The sequence below is a fragment of the Cynocephalus volans genome, chromosome 1 (genome assembly GCF_027409185.1).
Source record: "Cynocephalus volans isolate mCynVol1 chromosome 1, mCynVol1.pri, whole genome shotgun sequence".
NCBI lineage: Eukaryota > Metazoa > Chordata > Mammalia > Dermoptera > Cynocephalidae > Cynocephalus > Cynocephalus volans.
This window is the reverse complement of record NC_084460.1, coordinates 246098631-246119449: the sequence shown is the minus strand read 5'-3', so window position 1 is coordinate 246119449 and position 20819 is coordinate 246098631. Positions and strand designations below refer to the sequence as shown.

The following is a 20819-nucleotide window of genomic DNA, read 5'->3' as shown; positions in this document are numbered from 1 at the left end:
TTAGTGTGTGTGAAGTGCTGGTTCATTGTGTTTTTTATTTGCATTTCCCTAATAACTAATGATGTTGCAGATCTTTTCATGTGCTGGATGGCCATTTCTGTGTCCTCTTTGAGGACATGTCTATTCAATCTCTTTATCTATTGTGTTCAGTGATGAACAAAAGATTTTTTAATTTTGATGAAGTTCTAATTATCTGTTTTAAATTTTGTTGCTTGTGGTCTTGGCATTATATCTAAAAACAATCATCAAATCAAAGGTCAAAAAGTTTATCCCTGTGTTTTCTTCCAAGACATTTATGGCTTTAGCTCTTATATTTAGGTCTTTGCTCCATTCTGAGTTAATTTCTGTGTATGGCATGAGGTAAGGGTCTAACTTCATTTTTTCACATATGGATATCCAGTTGTTAATGCACAATTTTCTGAAAAAACAATTTTTCTCCATCAAATGATCTTGGTACCCTTGTCAAAAATTAATTGACCACACATGTGTGGGTTTATTTCTGGACTCTCACTTCTTTTCCATTGATGTAAATGTCTATCCTATGCAAGTATGCCACACTGTTTTGGTTACTGTAGCTTTATAGTAAGTTTTGAAATCTGAAAGTGTGAGTTTTTGAATTTTGTGTTTATTTTTCAAGATTGTTTTAGCTATTCAGGGTTCCTTGCAATTCCACATGAATATTAGGATCAGCTTTTCCATTTCCTCAAAAAAAGGCTGTTCAAATGCTGATAAGGATTTTATTGTATCTGTAGATAACTTCAGATAGTATTGTAATCTTAACAATACTAAATTCTCATGATCGTGAAGTGTCTTTCCATTTATTTAGGCTTTTCATTTTTGACAACAATGTTTTGTAATTTTCAGTGTATGAGTCTTTCACTTCCTTGGTTAAATTTATTCATAAGTATTTTTTTTTTGATGCTTCTATAAATGAAACTGTTTTCTTAATTTCCTTTTCAGATTGTTCATTGCTAGTCTGTAGAAACACAAGTAATTTTTTAGAGTGTTGATCTTATACTTTGCAACTCTACTGATTTAATTTATTAGCTCTAATAGTTTTTTTGAGTATTCGTTAGGGTTTTCTACATATAAGACCATATCATTTGCAATTTCTCATTTGGTATTCTCTTCTCGTTTGTTTCTTGCTCATCTGTCTAATTATTAAAAGCTACTCCTTCAACATATTCCAGACTAGAGCTTCTCAAACTGTAGAGTACTTATGAATTATCCAGGGATGGTAAAATGTAGATTCATCAGGCTTGTGGTAAGGCCTGAGGATCTGCATTTCTAACAAGGTCCAGTATAATGTTGATGCTGCTGGTCTCTGGACTACCCTTTGGGTAACAAAGGTTAGGAAAGAAAGAACTACAGAATGAGAGTGTGAGTGATGGCATCAAAATACTGGGTCACTGTTAGAACTTGGAAGGTGATAGTCTGAATAACTCTTTGAGTCTCTTAAGGTGTGAACATGATTGTTCAAGGTTAGAACTTAATTTCTTTTTGTGATTGTATTTATTCCTAGACCCATTACCTAGGTAACTGAAGATCAAAAAACAAGTATTTAATTTTTTTTTTTTAATAGGAATATTCCCTCAGAAGTAGAACTTATATGAAATATTTAGTACAACAGGAGCTACTTGCAGGCCTCTTGGAGGGTTTGGGAGATGTGGAGTAATACGAAGAATTCATATAACCATAGTTGTCAGGTTATACAGATATTTTCCAAGTGTTTCATAAGCATCGTTGGATGATTTTCTCCTCACTGCTGCACATGTTAACCTGTATAAAGGAGCTGACTATTCTGCTATTTGAACTTTCATTACATCCCCAAATTCCTTCACTAAAGGTATGTGAGAAAATTGTAAAATCACTATAAAACCTATTGCATAAGTAAATCAGCTCTCATCATATCTGATGGTGACAAAGAAAATCGATAAAATGAAGCAGAATCTGTTTCTTTTATAATGTTTCATCTAATTTAAAAAAAAATAGTGTAGTCTGAATCTGAACTGTCTCAAAGCAGAAATTAAGTGAGTTCTCCAAACAGTGAGACACCTGCATTAGCGTATTTCATTCCTCTGTCTTCATTTTAGTGAATAATTTGTTTTACTTGTCTGATTTTTTAATGAACTTCCCAATTAAAAGCAGATGTCATTTTTCACAGAACATAAATTAGAAACAATTTCATTACTATTAGGCAAAATATGTATAAATAGTATTAAATTTGCCAGCAAGTATTGGAAAAATACACAAAATGATGGGATTTTTCACATTGGTAACCATTTTGGCCTTAACTCGTGTGTTAATTTAAATCCTAGTGAACCATATGCCTTCATTTCCAAGGGAAATTTGAATTTAGAAAGTTCCTCAGAAATATTTATGCACATCTAAGAAGGGGCTGAGTGAAAAAAGCAAATAAAGAATATGGTACTCTGTGATCACTGGGTTTAAAACTAACTGCTGTCACTTTGCTTATAGAATCTTCACCAGCTCATTAAGTCTAAATGCTCAGCAAAAGTTTTTTCAGTTTTGACTTTTAGAAAAATTCCTCATACATCTTCTTTGTGTTGTTGTTATTTGTCAGTGCTTAAATTAAAACTCCCGTAAAGCATGGCTTTTTATCGTTACTGTCATTACACTGCATGGTAATATTGCTATCCTAACAATAATAGTGAAATTGAGTCCACTTCAAGTGGACACCAGAGAAGGTGTTCTCTTCAGGCTTAACACACTCATGCCCTAAATTGCCTGCATTCTTCCTGTGCTACTTTAAATCCATTTAGTGAATTATTCAATACCCTGGCCTTGGGTTTCCTTGACTTTCTCTCCTGCAAAGGCCTTTGTTTTGGGCTCCCTCTGCCTTCCCGCTGCTGTGGCCCATGCTTCGTTGTACGGCGTCACCCAGAGCTGCTGTCATCACAGCCTCCTTTCCTCGCTCTTTTCCTGGCCTCCCTCCTTCTGCTACTGAGCTTGGACCACAAGGGATACTGTAAATAAACTCCATTACCAGGTGTCTCTGTTTCTTCCTAATTCTGAAAGAAGATGAAACAATTCGCATGATTGTTCAGACTGGTTCTATTTAAAAATGTAATTTGTCTATTATCAGTTAGCCTTCGTTTATCATGTTAATCCCCTGCTCCATTCCCCATAAAAACTAGTCTAAAACCTTCCTGCCCTTTTTAAAATCTCAACCACGGCGGAGCCATGCTTTACCTCACGTCAGAGTCGCTTGGTCATACAAAATGAAATCGATTGCTCCTTTCCACTCTGCCTGAACTTTTTGTCTCCTCTCTCTTTTCTTCCTCTCTTCTCCCTTTACTTCCACTTTCCCTCATTTCCAGTTTAAGCCTCATTCACTCACGTAGATTCCACCTGCCACTCTTCACTCCACCTTCACTCCTCTTTGGCCTAGGTAACTTCCACCTGTTTATTTTAGGTCTCAGTTCAGACATCACTTCCTATAGGAAGCTCTTATCAATTCCCCAGTCTAGATTAGCTTCATCTCTCTTATGATCCAGAATCATCCTCCGTGTCTCCTTGCTAACACCAACACCCTTGCCTCGGCACTCTGGCTTGGGCTCTGTCCTGCTTGCATCGCTCCTTGCTTCTCCCCAGTCCTACTCTTATGCTCACCAGTTGAAACTCCTGCCCAGATTCAAGATCCTGTAACAGGGCTTCTCAGATACCCAAGACAGAAATTGATTTCACTTTCTGCTAAACACGGTTTGTTTTCCATTTGAGCTCACAATGATCCCTTTCGTATTAGTTAGTTGTTCTTAAGAGGTGCTGAATAATGCTATTTAGGTTGTTCCACATTCAGTGTAGGAGAGTTATAAAATGCCCATGCCAGTATCATTTGCTCCTGGTTCACAGATGATTGAGTATGGAATGAGAACTTTACGCATATACTTCGTGATAAGCTAAAAACCAGAGCCTGCAAAAAGGGAGATGAGTTGAGGAAATTCTAGTCTTGACTGTATTTTATTAGAAGACAGGTGATTTCTTTCATACCATTAGAGGTGAGGTTTTTCCTATAATAAAGATAGAGTAAATAAGTAAATAGATGGGTGTAATAAAACTATTATAAATACAGTTATAAATATGTTAAGAGGAGAGTTAAAAATAACCATCTAGGTGAGGTGTATAGAAAATTTCAGGAAGGAAAAACCTGACCAGATCTGCACCCTCTCCCAGCTCTTTTTTTTTTTTTTTTTTTTTTCTTCTTTTTCCTACTCTTGGTTTCCCTTTTAAATCAGTGGCACCTTTATCACACACAATAATGTGAAGAAAGCATAAAGTAGAAAGAAATGCTTTGGTTTTTTCTTTATGAATTAAGACTAGTGATATTGAACAATGCACCAGGGCTGTTTTAAGCTCATGATGGATTGGTGTATTAATCATTTAAAGAGTGTAAGGGCAAGGACTTTGTCATTGTATCTTCCACAGGCTAGCTCAATAGTGAATGAAGTAATTTGTAAAACTAAATTTTAGATTTAGAAATCTTTAATACAATAATGCAATTTTCACAGAGTCAAATTAGTTCAAAGTTTTAAGGTTAAAACTACTATTATTATATAATCATCCTTCATTTATTGGTATGATTATAAACAAACTATGCTAGGTCAATTGTTACCTGTTTATTAAATATCTTAGGATTTTCTGGATCAATAGTTCCAAAACTTGACTGGTTATAAGTATTATTTTCTTGTCCCTTATTTCAAATAAAATGCTTAAGTTTTAAAAAAATACTTATTTTTTCACCCTACCAACAAAAACTATGATTCAGTGGCTATGGGATGAATCTAAAAATATTTATTTTTAAAACTTTTCCAGGAGATACTAAAGAGTCAGTCAAGTTTAAGAGCTATTGCTCTAGTCTTACATCTGATATTCAGTGTAGATAAGACATAAACAGACCCTGCCTTCTATTAATTTATTCTATTTCATTTAGGGGACATCTCCACCAGAGGTGAACATTGTAATGTAAATAATTTTTCCTGTGGTTGAATTATATGTTGAAATCCTAAAAGCATCTTCAATAAATTCCCTAGAAATCTCTAGAAATGAAAAAGTAAATCCTCTGAGGACATTAATATAAACTGAGACCACCTAGAAGACTATGGCACAATTCGTAGGCAAATTATGTTAGATGAAAATATTTTGGCCAGCTAGACTTATTAATTTTGATTAAAAATGGAAACATCATCTGGCTCTTGTCCTTACTTAATCGGCTAGAAGAAAATGTGATTAAGAGAAGCAAGGAATCTGAGGAAAACAACAAGGACAAGACACTAAAGAAAAAAATAACGGTTCTTGGAAAACACAAATCTTGGGAAAATCTACCCCCTACCCTTGACTTCCCATGTAGTGAAAATTTCATCTAAGATCTATGTTGAATAAGGAAGAAAAAATAAATGCATTTTTGCTGCAGTCACTATTTTGAAGACTTGCTTATGAGCATGGTTTACTGTGATTTTATTTTATTTTCAAACATTATTTTGCCACATATCCATTTGCATCAGTATTAGCAACAAGCACCCAGATCTGTGCTGCCGAACTGTGGGCTCCACTCAGTGGCCAAACACTGAAAAGAAAAAGGAAACAGAAAACTTCCAAGCCGTGGGCTGTTTTCTTATAACTTTTCAAATATTTGAATCAACTAATAAAAAAAAGCAACAACTAATGCTCAGATATTAATTTGATATCTGTCGTTTCTATTATATAGACTGACAGTGATATCTGTCATTTATATTATATAGACTGTCAGTTCTAATCTATGTAAGGTTCATTTATGGATAATATGGCCAATAACCCAAATTTTGGGAGAGCCTAAAATCCAGGAATTAGAAGCCAGCCTATTTGTCATTAACAGACGAGTCACTGGAGAAGCAGAAGTAGGTACCAAATGGTGATGACTGTCTTTGCACTGCTGAGAAAGTAAGTCTCAAAAAGCAAAATGTTCTGCCTGAAGCTACTTAACGAATTTGTAATAAAAAGTGTACTTATAGCTCCAGTTCTCTGCTCTTACCCGCGAGCTCTCTCTGATTCAGTACCTATGATTCTCTACCTTATGGCAGGTAGGTGACACAGCACGCTTCTTTCATCTCTAGGTGAGACACAAAATCACAGTTCTTTCTGTTTGCAGTGCATGCCTTTACTGGAATGCATCACTGTGAGGACGAAGTTCAAATGGCTTGTACGCACTGAACTCTGCACACACTGGAGAATGGAGTGAGATGCTTTTCTCCAGGGTGACCCTTGCTTTTGTATAGGTCAGCATAGAAATGCCCCCAAGAGAGCATGAGGAGAGGAAACTGCCACCCAGTTTGCAATCCAACCTGACATAATCAGAAAGTTTCAGTTTTTCAAGGGCTCAATTCAAGGGCTTCAAAAGCATAAACATTTCAGAACCCCTTACAAGCCAGCTGCCAAAAGAAAAAAAAAAAAAAGCTTAAACTTTTCTTTAAAACAAATTCCTGCTCAAAACAGGCTTTCAAATATTCTGTGATTAAAATTGCCGGGTTTATTTTGTTTGCACCGTCTGCTAATGCGATCATATAAAATTCTATGATTTTGTGTCTATGAGTTAATTCTCCTCGTGCTGAACCAAATGGGACTGTAGACTTAGAGACTGAGCAAGAAATGGGCTGCATCTAATGAGATGGCCCAGGAATTAGCCATGCTTCATGAACTATACATGAACTCAACACATACTTCTGCAAGATCAGATTTGGGTCACTAATCTCCACAACTGGTACTTTTTAGTAGTTTACAGATAGATTCCCTATTGCTTCTTGTCCATCCTCCCCCACTTAAAAATTACGTTCTGAAGTCAAGCTCATAAAGAAAATTTAGCACATGGTGTTAGATCATTAAATCTCATCTGCAGGGAAGTTTTCATGTGAATAAAAACTTACTAAACATAGTTTGATTTTTTTTTTCTTTTCATTAGGAGTAGCTAACATTTTTACTTTTTGAATCTACTTGCTGGATAATTTTTATGCCAATCCATAACTTCATTTTCAGAGCTAACCTGGGACTGTAAAAAAAAAAAAGAAATCTCTTTTTGCCTTCTTGTCTATCAGCACTAATCCTCTTAAAAGCACCCTTTCAATCAAGGGATCCAAGAGAAGCTCAATTTCCTCAGCAAATGGAATACTGAAATGTACAGTTTAAAAGGGTTACCACTGTGAGTGAAATATGAAAATAATGGAGTGACCTATGGAGACACCCCAAGCCCAGGAACACACAGCACGGCACGTCTTTATTGGGTCAGAGATATGCACGCATCTCTGTAAAATTGAAAAGCCAAGGAAGTGGCAGGCTTTGGCTTTCTGCTGGTGGGTACAAGTACTGGAAATATTTTATTGCAAAGTGACCGAAACCCTGTTAGAAGTTTAACATTTAGCAGGCAGGCAGCAAAGGCTTAGAGAAAACGTACCAAGATTTTCTCCACTGGGTTCCTCCAGCCTTGACAAGGATGACAACTGCATTTTTTAAATAGTGTGATGGATTCAGATGTCTGTGGCAAGTTTTACCTTAAAAATAAAATAGTGGAAGCATCCCCTAAGAAAAATGGCTGGGGAAATATATCATCAGAATGGTATAGAAATGCATCAGAAACTGCCTGTAGATTGCCCAACAAAAACAGAACCAATTTTCTGAAAAGATTGAATAGAAATATTGAATGGACCCAGATTCATTTACTACCTACAGAGTTCATGTGAAAATGTAATTAAAAAGACTGGGGATGGAGAATGAAAAAAGATGAGAGGCGTAAAATGGTTCTTTACAGTTTCTTTGGAAGGTCACAGCCCACTTTTCATAGCATGATGCGAAGCACAAGGTTAAAGTAGATTTTCAAAGACTTGACTCTACTCCAAAAGTCTCCCTTTAATGTTGCTTGCAAAATTTATACTAAAGGCAGATTTATGAACTTTGTTAAAGAACAGGTACTTCTCTTCTGATTCATAGACAACAGCTTTATTATTTTGGTTCAGTTGCTAAGCAAAACTAAGCCTGAGTTTGAGCTGTAAATGTTCTATTATAATAGTATCTGTAAGACAATTGTGTTTATTTTGAAGTAGTGAAGCTTCTGATTCTAAATCAGAAAATCTCAGGGTCATGTAAGACAATTACCATCTCCAAGCCTTATCTGCGCCCTATGGAAGTTTTACCTCGGCAAAACTAATATGGTTAATCTTTCTGCAATGGGAAAAACCGTATATCACCTCTATGAAGAGCTGGGGGTGGGGTACTGGGTAAGAGAGTAGATTGCAGAGTCAAACTGCCTGAGTCTTAATTTTGGTTCTTTCACTTACTGGTGTTGGGACCTTGGGCAAGTTCATAGTCTCTGTGAGCCCAGTTACCCCACCAATAAAATGAAGATAATTAGAGTTCCTTCCTCATCGGGGTGTAGTGAAGATTAAATGAGATGATACACGTAAAGCATTTGGCACAGTGCTAACATACAGAAAGAAAAATCAACACTTACTATTTAGCAGACAGTTAAGACAACACCCTAGAGCTTCGTGTTGTTATCTGAGCACACAATAACCCATTTCTCCATATCCTAACCTCTGCATTTTCCTTCCCCCTAGCTCTCCTAGGCCTTTCTCAGGTTCTTCATAGTTGCTAAGTGATCTTCCCCTAATGAGCACAGAAGGTTCAGGTCAATGCCAAATTTTCTGAAAAGAATTACCTGCTTATTCTGTGTCTTCATGTATTAAGCATTTCTTCCTCTGAGTTCATCAAGGATTAATGACTCACAGACCTTAACAGAAAGAAGAAAATATGGTACAAAGAGAGGAATGGGACTATTGAGTAGTTGGAGGGGTAGGGAAACAAAGAAGGAAAGAAACAGAAACACTTGTGAAAGCAGGTGAATCTAGTAAGTTATTAAGCTGCTTTTAGCCACAGAACAGAGTTTCCGAACATTGTTCCCACTAGAGCATTAGTCCCCCTGAGATGATTAGCAAACAAATGGTTTCTTGGTCAAGAAAATTTGTCCAAAATATTTCACACATTTCCCTCTAGGAGAGTCTCAGTGCATATTAACATATGAAAGATTCTGAGAGGTACTACATATGCTTTACTTTATCTCATAATACCGATCAATACATAACAATGATCAATAACATTTTAGGAAACATTCCACTATTATTATTTTAGAACTAGGACAAAGGAATACCCATAAATAAAGAGCAAATTTGGGGGTGCTAATAAATGACAATAAAACTGATAAGAAGTGGGACTAACATTTAGTGAATGCCTATTAGGTGTGCCAGAAATTGTGCTAACTGCTTTAAAAATATTTGCTCATTCTCAATAGGTTGAAGTAATGGTTTTTAAGTGGAAGCAATATTTACAGTGCTCTACAGAAGAGCGTCATGGCACATATTAGTTTTCCATAAGTGGGGACACAATAACTCTTTAAAAAATGAAGGATCTTGAGAACTCACATACCCATGTCCTTGCTTACGAGTATTGCTTTTGGAGATTTTGGAGTCTCTCTTATGATATACAGACCTGTGAACTAGTCCTGGTACTGCCACTTATTGGATATATGACCTTGAGTAGCATACTCTTCTGAGCCTATGTAAATACAGGAAAAAATAATAATATCTAATCTAAGAATTTTTGAGGATTGTAGATACAAACCACAGTTTTATAATAGGTGCTCCAAAAAATGCCAATCCCTTAATCTACCTTCCTTATTCTTGTATCCATTGACCAAAATATTTTTCTCTTGCACAAATACTAGAACAGGTTCTATGAACACAACAAAATAATATGTATAATTTCTACCTTTAACACCTGCTATTAGTTAAAATACTACCTTACTGAGTGTGAGTGTGAATATGTGTTTATAGGACCAGCATATATTTAATATATTTTATAATGTAAGTATATATGAATATTATATACAGTAGTAATGTACGTATTGCTAAAGAAAAGAACTACAATTTACCCTTTCTTTATGTTCTTCAAGACATCTATCCTAGCATAGTGCCAGGTACATAGTACTTAGTATGTCCTGTTAAATGAATGAAAACAGCCGGCCCCGTGGCTCACTCAGGAGAGTGCAGCACTGGTAGTTCTGAGGCCACAGGTTCGGATCCTATATAGGGATGGCTGGTGCGCTCACTGGCTGAGCGTGGTGTAGGCGACACCGTGCCAAGGGTTGCGATCCCCTTACCGGTCCAAAAAAAAAAAAAAATGAATGAATGAAAACAGTAATGGTAAATTGTGCTGAAATTATACTTATTTTATACAATGTAATATAACAAATGTAACTTAATAATAAGACATTTTGCACTGGGGGAACAAGCGGGGATCAAGTCAGACTGAGATTTTTGAAATCTGGTGCTAAATTTCTCATGCTGTAACAAATATCCTATGCTTACCACTCAGTCTCAGATGAGATGGGTGCCAGAAAATTCACTTACAAGACTGTCATGTTAGAGATAATCACTGGATCTGGTTTCAGTCCTCTTGCAAGAAACTCAAATTTCCCTACAAATAAATCGAATGTTAATAGGTTTGGTTTACTCCAACTCCTATTTTCTTTATTCTCTACTTACTGTTTTTGCATCCTCGTGCAACATTAAGTAAAAAGCTATCCTTTTCTTTTTCTGAAATGTTTATATACCGTTCAGAGTGAAGCATTGAGAGGCAAAACTGAGGTTGGGAAAAAGGAACTACTGCACAATAACAGCTATTAATTTTGTGATGAATAACAGATCTTAATTTCAGTTCTAAATGTAGGCAGTCACAAAAACATCAGCCATAAGATATATGATTTCTCTTCTTTTCTTGTGCCCATTTGCCCACATTGACAGAGAGACTGAATTGTGGGAGAGATACTTTTTACACTTAAATGAATAAAGATAGGGCAAAATGAGTTAACGGTTTAAAAATGCTGTCGACTGTATTTGTGGTATGTTTTCAGGTAGAGTTAACAGAAGTGAAAGTGAACTGTATTCCAGGCAACTGGATGTCCCATCAGTCACTCATCCCAGCTACCTGTCTCTTTCTACTTTAGCCTCCCTTTTTAGCCTCTTTTCTGCATCCTTTTTTATTGTTTCTTCATCTTGGTACTCAAACCTGTAGTGCAGCATTTATGACTACAGTATTTGCTATACTTTCATGATTTGAAAATACGACAGATTTCTGCTACATTCAATACATCTAAATGTTCTCTGAATCATATCAGAGATTACAAAGGCGAGGGGATGTCCTAGTCAGTTTGAGCTGCTATAAGGAAGTGTTACCAAGCAGTGGGCTTGCTGCCTGATATGCACAGAAAGCCTAACTCTGAGACACCAGCTTTCGTGAGAAGAGTGAGCTTTATTGTGTGGCTGGCTAGCAAAGAGACAGGAGGCAAGCTCAGATCTGCCTCCCTGACCTGAAGTTAGGGCAAACTTTTATTGGTTAGGGGGCAAGGTGGTATGTGGAAGTGCTGGCAGGGCAGGTGTTGATTGGATGGGCTTTAAGTTTGAGCATTTACGGTAAGGTATGGAGTGGTGGGCTTCAACACCAGGACTGCCTGAGCAGTGGATGCCTCCCTTCTGAAAGGTCTCTGATGCTTCAGGTTTCAGTCATGTCCGGGCCTCCTCGTTTCCGTGGGGAGGATCGTTGGTTCCAAATGTTATTTGGGGGTCAAATCTTTTTCTACTGCACATGCCTGGGCTGCATTACTTGCAAATGTTGGTTCGGCTTTATCTGCAAGAAAGCTTAAACCATGCTTAAACAACAGACCTGGTTTAAGTTGGTCACGTGGTTACAAAAGTAACAGACTGGGTGGCTTATAGACCACAGACATTTATTTCCACTGTTCTGGAAGCTGGGAGTCCAAGATCAGGGTGCCAGCATGGTGGGATTGTGGAGAGGGCCCTCTTCTGGAGTGCAGACTGCTAACTTCTCTTTGTATCTTCATATGGTGGAAGAGGCAAGGCAGCTCTCTCAGACTTTTTCTTACAAGGACAGTAATCCCATTCATGAGGGCTCCACCCTCACGACCTACTCACCTCCCAGAGGCCCCACCTCCTAATACCATCACATTGGGGATTAGACATATATATGAATGGGGGGGGGGGGCAGAGACAAATAGCCCATAACAGGGGAGATGTGTAAAATAAACTAAAGAGAGTGATCTCTTGTAGGAATGGAATTCTACTGTTGAGAGGCTGAAGAGTGAGGCAGTGGGGATTCTACTGTCAAAGGACTATGTGGAGAAAGAACACCTACAGATTTCCAACCAGAAACTGAATCAGCTTCAAGAAGAATTTGGCCAACTCATGGTGGAAAGGAAAACCTGGTTGAAAAAGACAAATGATTTTTTTAACAGTGCTAACAAGGTCAGTATGATGTCAAGTTGATAATTTTAGGTAATCAGGCAGACCAGTAAGAGAGCCATTACTTCAACAGGCTGGAGCACATCACAGAAGTCAAAACTTTATGTAGAATTTCAAAATTGATAATAACAAAGAAGAGTTTTTAAAATATATTCCTATTATGGCCACTATTTGGTTTTCAAAACTAAGGGACTCTATGCTTTGACATGTGAAGAGTCACTTTAAAAAAAAAAAATTCATGAGGGTTTTATCTTAGAGCTGCCATTGGTCTGTTTGCAGGGTGGGAAACTTGTGCCCACATTCCAGTATTTCTCATAGAGGACGGAAGCTATCATAAAATATATCAAGATTTTTAAAAACCTCAAAATTTTTTACCAGAAGGCCAAGCTTCTTTTTTTAATCCATTCTCATTTATCAGGAAAAATTACATGAATATTGCAAGCTTTCTGCATGCAAACCATAAGGCTGGAAACCATGCCCTAGCCTGATTGCTCAGCCTTCATCTTGCCTTTTTAGGTCTTCCAAAAGGAGAATCTTGCTCTCGACCATCTCCTGGTCTTCTTGAGTTTGAGAAGTGCTCTGCTTCTCCTTGTTGATTCATTTAATACTGATTGTAGCAGGTGGTTTCTGTCGAGTGGTAATGCTCACCTGTTCACATCACTTGAGTTGAGCTCAGTATATGGTGCTGGTGATCTTATTTGAATATTTTTTCTACCTTTCCCAATGTACTATACACCTTCAAACTGCCTTATTAGAATTATTTAGTACCTTAAATTTCACTGATGTTTTTAAAAGTAGACAGTGTGACAGGACATAATGGGAAAATCCCTGGAAGCTGGGTACACTGTGATCTAAAATCACAGCATCAGCACTCTGAATACAATGTTCTGGTATATATCAAAATAGCGAGTTTATTTTGAACTTCTTTATTAATAAGAAACTTGTTGAAAAGGATGAATAGTAAAATTCCAAAATAGAGGCGCTAGAGTTTTGGTAGAAAAAAATTTAAAGAAATATTTGTTGTCAAATTATTTGTTGTTTGGGATTTGTTTTAAGAGAGGAAAGAGACATAGCATATTACTGGAGCTATAGAACTAAGTAGATGTTAGGTGTTGGGTAAGTTTCTCTTAGGCATTCCTGGTTTTGAATAAGAAACTTAAATTTACATTACAAATTGATTCAACAAAATGAGTGACTCTCTGCAAGTCAATTAATACTGTTTCCAAGGAAAACAGTTGTAGAACATGCTGCTATAAAACAGTGCTTCTAGTACAAACCTTGCAAAATATAGACTTTCTCTCTCTCTCTCTCTCTCTCTCTCTCTCGTTCGTTATCATTCTCTTACTCTTGCTTTCTTTACCCTCGTTATTTGGTATTTTGCCAGGGAGATTTTTTTTTCTAACATTTTTCCTGGGCCTTAAGGGAGAAGGAATATCTCTTGCAAAAATAAAAGAAAAGAACAGAGTGGTTACTTTCTCAAACTCATATAATAATTCAGGATAAATCTGGAGAAAAGAGGGCACGTTTCTTTACCCCAAAGATTTTTGATTTCTAGTTTCATCATCTGAATGCCATGGCATGCTAGCTATTCAAATTATAATATCCTCAGCAGGGATTTATCCATACTATAGCATTTTCTATAGCCAAGTGGCACTCAAAGTATAGAATTCTTTCTGTCTTTTCAAAGCATCAAGGAAATAATTTCCAACTCCAAATCTAAGAATTCAGTGTGAAAGATAATGGATACTTTTACTCAGCAAAAATAGAAGCTGGAGTTTGGAAAATGGGTGTTTAGTCATGATTCTTGAAATGAATTCTTCACCATATTATTAAGAAATAATAAATGATGAAATTGTGTAGTGGGTAAATCCATTTAAATTAAAGAAAAATCCTTCCATGACTTGTAAATGTTTTTGTTTGCTGTTCTTTTTAAAATTATGTTGTGGAATCTCCAAATTTTATAAAAATCTCAGCACTTAATCTTTGACATAACAATCATAAATAACCCTCATTTAAATAAAGAACTGAATTTACAACTTAATATAATCTCAAACTCCCTTAAAATATTTTTTCTAGTTTAAACGTTCTTTTTACACTAGTGAAGGGTTATTTTCTATTTACATCATCAATTATTTATCTCTGAAGCACTGAATTTTCCTTTTGAAAATTCACTTTGTTGTGCCTTGTGTGCACTAAGCATTCCCATTCTTAGAAAAAGTCATGCTCTCAAGAACTGTGAGGGGTCTGAAATTTTACCCTACTCTCAAGCTAACATGTTAACTTGTCACAGTTTTATGGATGCTGACAGAAGACTCATGGCTTCCGGGTTAGAGTTGAAAGACTTAGTTACAACAGAAGCAGCAGCTGGATTGTCAGAAGGCCACCTCAGTTCCCAAGCTCCAATTTCCACAGGGGCAATGTGGATGGGCTGAGATTAATATCTGCACCTGCAGTGGGCAGTGTTCAGAAGAGGAACCTCTAAGCTTGGAGAATCCACTGTTTTATAGCAAGCAGTAATCGAGCCTGCTCTTTGTCTCAGAGGATGATATTACCTCAAGTTAGCTGCAGACCCAATACTGAAAAACGGCCCAGATAAAGAGGGGTCAAAGTCATACATTCTTAGCATACCAGTAAGATGTGTAGGAGCACCAGAGACCCAAGAAGGACCTTCTCTCCCAAGACATGCAAATCTGGATTCTAGTACTATGGGAAAAAAAGAGGAAGTCCGTGCTTTAAAAAAAAAGCTGGTTTCCTTGAAAACCAATCCCACTATTGATAAATGAAATTATTTTTTCAGCAAACAACCTTTTGTTTCAATTTTTTTTAAGCTAGGTTAAAGCTAGGTCAATTTTTTTTTTCAATTTTTCAGTCAAATACCAGTGTGAAAAAATATGTTTTCGTCATGGGTAATATATAAATGAATGAATGGGACAGCTTGAATATCTGTTTAGTAAAAAGTGAAATGCATGATTTTAAAAATACAATTTTTATTTTTTTATGAATTTTGTTAAAATAAAAAGGAAAGAATGTCAAAATTTATCTGCATAATGGACTGTTGTTAGTAAGTGTCCCATATCATATATATTTCTTTTTTCATCCATATTTTCATCATATGTTTCTGGTTACTATCATCCAGAAATTCCTCCTTTTTTCCTTTTCCTTTCATTCATTCTTCTCTCTTCCAATTCTAGATAGGAATATTATTATTTACTAGAAAAAAGTCACAATTTCTTTTATGGAAGTTGTTGAATACATAGTGTGGTAAATCTACAAGAATGATTACCCTTCTTCTTTAGGTATTCACTTATTTAGTAAATATTTATCGAGAAATTGCTATGTGTCAGGTTCTGTTCTAAATGCTAGGGATACAGCAAAGAACAAAACATTTTAAAAAAAATCTATCAGCCAATATATTTTCCAATTTGTGAAATTCAATAAAATATAGTAATCACCTACTTGCCCACATTGACAACAGTTCCCCTACTGCCTTTGCCCTGTGGCTCCAAGAGTGCAATTGATTACCTTTTAATTCTGTTAGGGGTTGATGATTACTCAAGGCTCATGAGTCTGTTTCTCACCCAGAGGAGTGTCTGTGGCTTGAGATGTGGTCATTTGCACCTGGAGTGAGCAGCAGGTGGCAATGTTGAGGCACAGGAGTTAGAAATATTTCTACTGATGCTTTTCATAACCCAGCTACTGGATTCAAGTGGAGGTTGAGACATATACCTCAAGAACCTGAGATACTTCCTTTTCTTTTTAAAGTTTCTCACTGTGTTTAGTGAGCCTAATTGTTAAATCACTTAGTAGCAAATACAGGTAAGGGTTGATTGTCAACACTTTGATGACAGCTGACTGGAGAAGAGTTCCTCTAATTACCAGATGTTGCTAAGACTTATGAGGACATGGCACAAAACATAAACACAGCATCTATCACAGTATCTCATCTTGATCCCCCCAAATATTCATCCTTCATGATTATAGTTTACCTTATTTATTATATATCTAGTATGTTCACGAAAAAAAGCTGTGATTAGTATTTATTGACCACCCAAAATGTATTTATCATTGTTTAGGGAATGTGGTTTGAATCAGAGATAAACACATAATACATCTCAAGAGCAGAACAGCATGAGCCTATGACAGTGTGACAGCTATGACTGAACCCAAAGCTGTAAAACACGGCTGATTGGCCATGAAGTTTCATATCCCACGCCTTTGGGCCGCAGGCACATGATTTCATTGAGGAAAGCAAGCAGAGGACACTGGAGCCAAACCTACTTTATGAACATGGTCTGATCTTTGGATGGTCAGCCTGAAAACAAGTGAAGCCAAAACTAGGGTAGCTGAAGAAACACATACAAATTAGCTTGAAATGGAATGATTATCATGGCTTCCATTGCTTCTGCCACCACTGTTGAAAATTTAATGTCTTATACAAAGATGACATTGCTTTTTCAAGATACGTACAGTGATGCAAAACAGCAATGCCAATAGCCACGTCATTGTTTCAGATAAAAAAAAAAATTAAGCACAGAGATTGGTACCTTTATTTCATGTATGTATATGCCATTTAACCATTTTCAAAATATATACATTTTAGGCCCAGATGTGAAAAACAATTAATTAAAACGGACCAGTTGTACAGATTGAAAGAAGAAATCTGCCCAAGCAGAGGACCTAAAAAAATATTATCCAGAAGGAATTTGTTGAGATATCATAAATGAATTCAAGAAATTATCTATTTGTTATTAGATATCAAGGAAAATGTAACTACTTTCAGTTTCACAGTTCTTCAGCAGCCTGTCTCAGATTCTTTTTCCAAACAACTTCCCTGTCTCTTAGAAACAACTAAAGTAACTTGCTTTCCCTTCCTTCATTCTCTCATGTTTGCATTTGGCTAATATGTCGTATTCCTATGGTTACCATGAATCGGATGGGTACTTGAGCTAAAGCAATGAAAGAGACAATCGCTGCCTTCCCTCTCAGTCTAGTTCAGAGGCCAGGCAAGGTAACAGAAGTGCCACGCGCTGTGGGAAAGCCATGACAAAGCAAACCCAGAGCATTAGGGAACACAGACAGAGACCCCGAACCTGGCCCAGGGGAGTGTTGAGGAGGGATTCTGTAGACCACCGAACTAAGTTTGGAAGGGCGGAGCAAGAAGGGACTGGGGAAGAGCTGGATGATACAAAGTCATGCCGTGTTTGGGGAACCTAAGGAAATTCATTTTGACAGAAGTGTAGGGTGTAAACCCAGAGTGGTGAGAGACAAAATTGGTAGAAGAAGGCAGGGGGCCAGGAAGGGTCTTGAATAGCATGCTAAGGAGTTATTTTATGCTGCACATGTCCTTAAGAAAAGTCCTGACGAGGCAGACCTCACCATTAGAAGCTGATAATGTGTTAATTGACCCTCATCTTATCCTCTGAGAGAAGGATGACGTTAGGGTTTAGAAATCTTTGGTTTTAGAGCTCAGGGGTCAGGCTATTTAAACCACAGCAAATATTTGATAGATATGACTAAACTATTAGCATAAAATTATATATATATATATCATAATATATATATTAATTATGTATATATGTATATACACACGATTGAAGAAATTACAGAAAAGAAGGCATGCCTTTAATGTCTTACATTTCTCATGAGAGCCCACAACTCAATCCATGTTTAACAGTCTTATAATGAAGACATTCAATTTTGTCACTTACTCATGGGTATCTTTAGAATAAAGCTACCAGTGGACTTCTAACTCATAAGTGTACTAATTGGTTTCCTTTCTGTGCACAATTTCAGACTGTTGCATCTCTCTATTGTCAGTAAATATTCTGCCTTGTAGTATAGTTATTTCTGGAAAGATTTACTTTCTTTTGCTAAATTAAAATTCCTTAAGGGTAAGAAACATGTACATTTCACTTTGTGTTTACCAGAACATCTAGAACAGTGCCTTCTAGTTAGCAGATGCTCAATAATTATTGGAATGACCAAGAACAATGAAATATTGTAAAATGTGGAGTTTTAAAGCCAATTACACTATGGTCACCATGAATTGGATGGGTACTTGAGCTAAAGATTGCTCATAAGAGATTATACTGATTGAAGATAATTGGGATGAGATCATTTTGAAAGAGAAAAGCTTAATTACTTTAACACACAAGGAACACACATTTCAAGATCAATCTCTATGTTGTATCTGGGAAGGCAATAGTGCTATGTAAAGGGCTGGTCATCACACATATCACCTCCTCTGAGAAGTCTCCAGGCAGCATTAATTGCTTATTTCCTATTATTTCCATAGTATTTCTCTGTGCTTGTTAGAGAGAGATTGTCTTAATCATCTTTGCATGCCACCTAATGTTCAAAAAACTTTGTTGAATGAGTGAATAGGTGACTGGCCGTATGACAAATCAATTTACCTTTGAGCTTGAGTTTTCTCTTCTCTAAAGTAGGTCTAATAATTCTTATCTACTTCAGGGAGTATCATTCAATGATAAAAGTTCTTATAATTGGTGATAAATTGTACAAAATCTTTTTAGGGTAGAATTGGAGTGTAAAATAAATGGAATTATAGTGAAGATTTAGAAACATTTGCTAGCATGACATTTTGCTAAAATAACAGTGGATTTTGGAGCCAGGCTGCCTAGGTATGAATCTGGGCTCAGAATTCGTTAGCTCTGTGACCTTGGATAGTTACTTAATTTCCCTGTGCACCTGGCTTTTCTATCTGCAAAACAGAAATACTAATTATATGTACCTCACAGGGTCTTTGTGCTGTCTAAATAAGTAATACATGGCGAGTGCACAGAACAGCTAAGCACTCACTGTTAGCCATTATTTTGCCATTATATATGCATTTAATATTGCACCAGCCACTCTAATGTGACAAATGCTTTTGTTCATTTTCATATCCCCAGCATGTAGCTGAGTACACGATCCATAGATTTCAATAAATAATTTTTGAATAAATAAAAAAAATAATTGCCTTACACATGGTAAATGGACATTTTCCATATTAATATTCCCAAGGTCATCCTAAATCATTTAGGTCAATTTAGATAAAAGAAACCAGAAATTATAAACAGTGACTAGCTGCCTAAAGTTCTACCAGATCTAGTTTCCATTTCTAAGGTGGATTTGCCTCAGAAAAAGTAAGAGATGGTCAATACATAAACGTCCTCCACTCCTTGTTGATAAAATGCTTCAGATACTTGCCACTTTCAATCTGAAACTACTTTTCCAATGTTTTTTCAGCTTTTCAGATTGTGATTCAAAAACCTGCTTTAGGTGCTAATGGGTTTCAACATCTCTCATTAGCACCACTAATCTACCTTGTAACAAGGAGGGAGCTCTGGGGCCCAGCAGATGCAACCTTCGACAGGCAAAGAATGAGCAGTCGGGGGAGCTGGAAGTCACATCACCTTTATGTCCCTGGCCCTCATGGCATTTGAAAACTTGATAGATTGGGGCAGGACCTGAATGAAGCTTGCCAGACTGGAGCCACCAGAAGTTATCTCAGGTGGTGCGTAGGAAAGGAAACAGAAGCTTTCAGTGTTTATAAAAACTGAACAAGGGAGAACTCCAAATCTCCACAGGTAGTGAGATTCAGTGCTCTAATTAGAAGCTGAGTAGAGTTTGGTGTCCTTGGTAATTGTAAAGTCGCCAACCAAACTTATCATCGGTCTCTGGACTCGCGAAAGGAAATTTACAAGGTTTCTATGTTTGCTTGTTTGCTGTTGTTTAATGCTGATTCTCTGCAAATTAATTAGTCAAGAAGGAAACAATATTACTTATTAAACATCTTTGTGAAACAGCATGATATAAGACTTATGCTGGATGACGCATGGTTCTTGCTTAAATTATTAGTCTCACGGATATTTTTAAAAGAATAAAATGTGTCATGTCCTGATATCATCTTTATTTGATTTGGTGCAGCCTGCCCTGGATCCTGTACTTCACAAGGGAAAAGGGAAAAGGTCTTCATTAGCATTTTAAAGAACAAAAACCAAGCAGCTCCTTAGTCTTTTCTGAAACAGGGCCCAAAAGAGCTGATTTATCTTCTTATCTGCCTAAGAATTGAGTACCTGTAGTTCCTTATAAAATGGTCAAGAGCTAGAACCCAGAGAGAGAAAATATTATTCTTATGCTATATCCCTTTTCCCCAATCCACTCACAAAAGCTTTATTTGACTTGCACACACAAGGTTTGAAGAAAGAGGGGAATGTGTAGAGAAAAACTAAAGGGGGAAACATTAATTCCAAAGGCATTTAAATGGGGTCACAATGTTCTTACTGCCAGAAATATCCCGTTCTGTACTGTGTGTCCAACAGAGAGATTCTTTCCAGGCTGGATCCAGTATATCAGATTCCTTATGGATTTGGTAAATAGAAAAGCACTCAGTTCTATTTTGGGGGTAGATTAACTGAGAGCAATGATACTTAGATCATTTCTGGAATTGACACATGGATT

The 20819-nt window shown here is 36.7% G+C and overlaps 1 protein-coding gene across 3 annotated transcripts in view; it reads left to right on the top strand.

Annotated features, from left to right (window-relative positions):
- The window catches only part of CCDC141 (coiled-coil domain containing 141), a 167743-nt gene that overhangs the window by 82109 nt on the left and 64815 nt on the right, over positions 1-20819 (top strand). For all 3 annotated transcript variants that reach the window (XM_063088574.1, XM_063088567.1, XM_063088560.1), the window contains exon 7: positions 12165-12359. In XM_063088574.1, coding sequence (XP_062944644.1) covers positions 12165-12359 — 195 coding nt within the window. The remainder of the gene's footprint in view (positions 1-12164; positions 12360-20819) is intronic.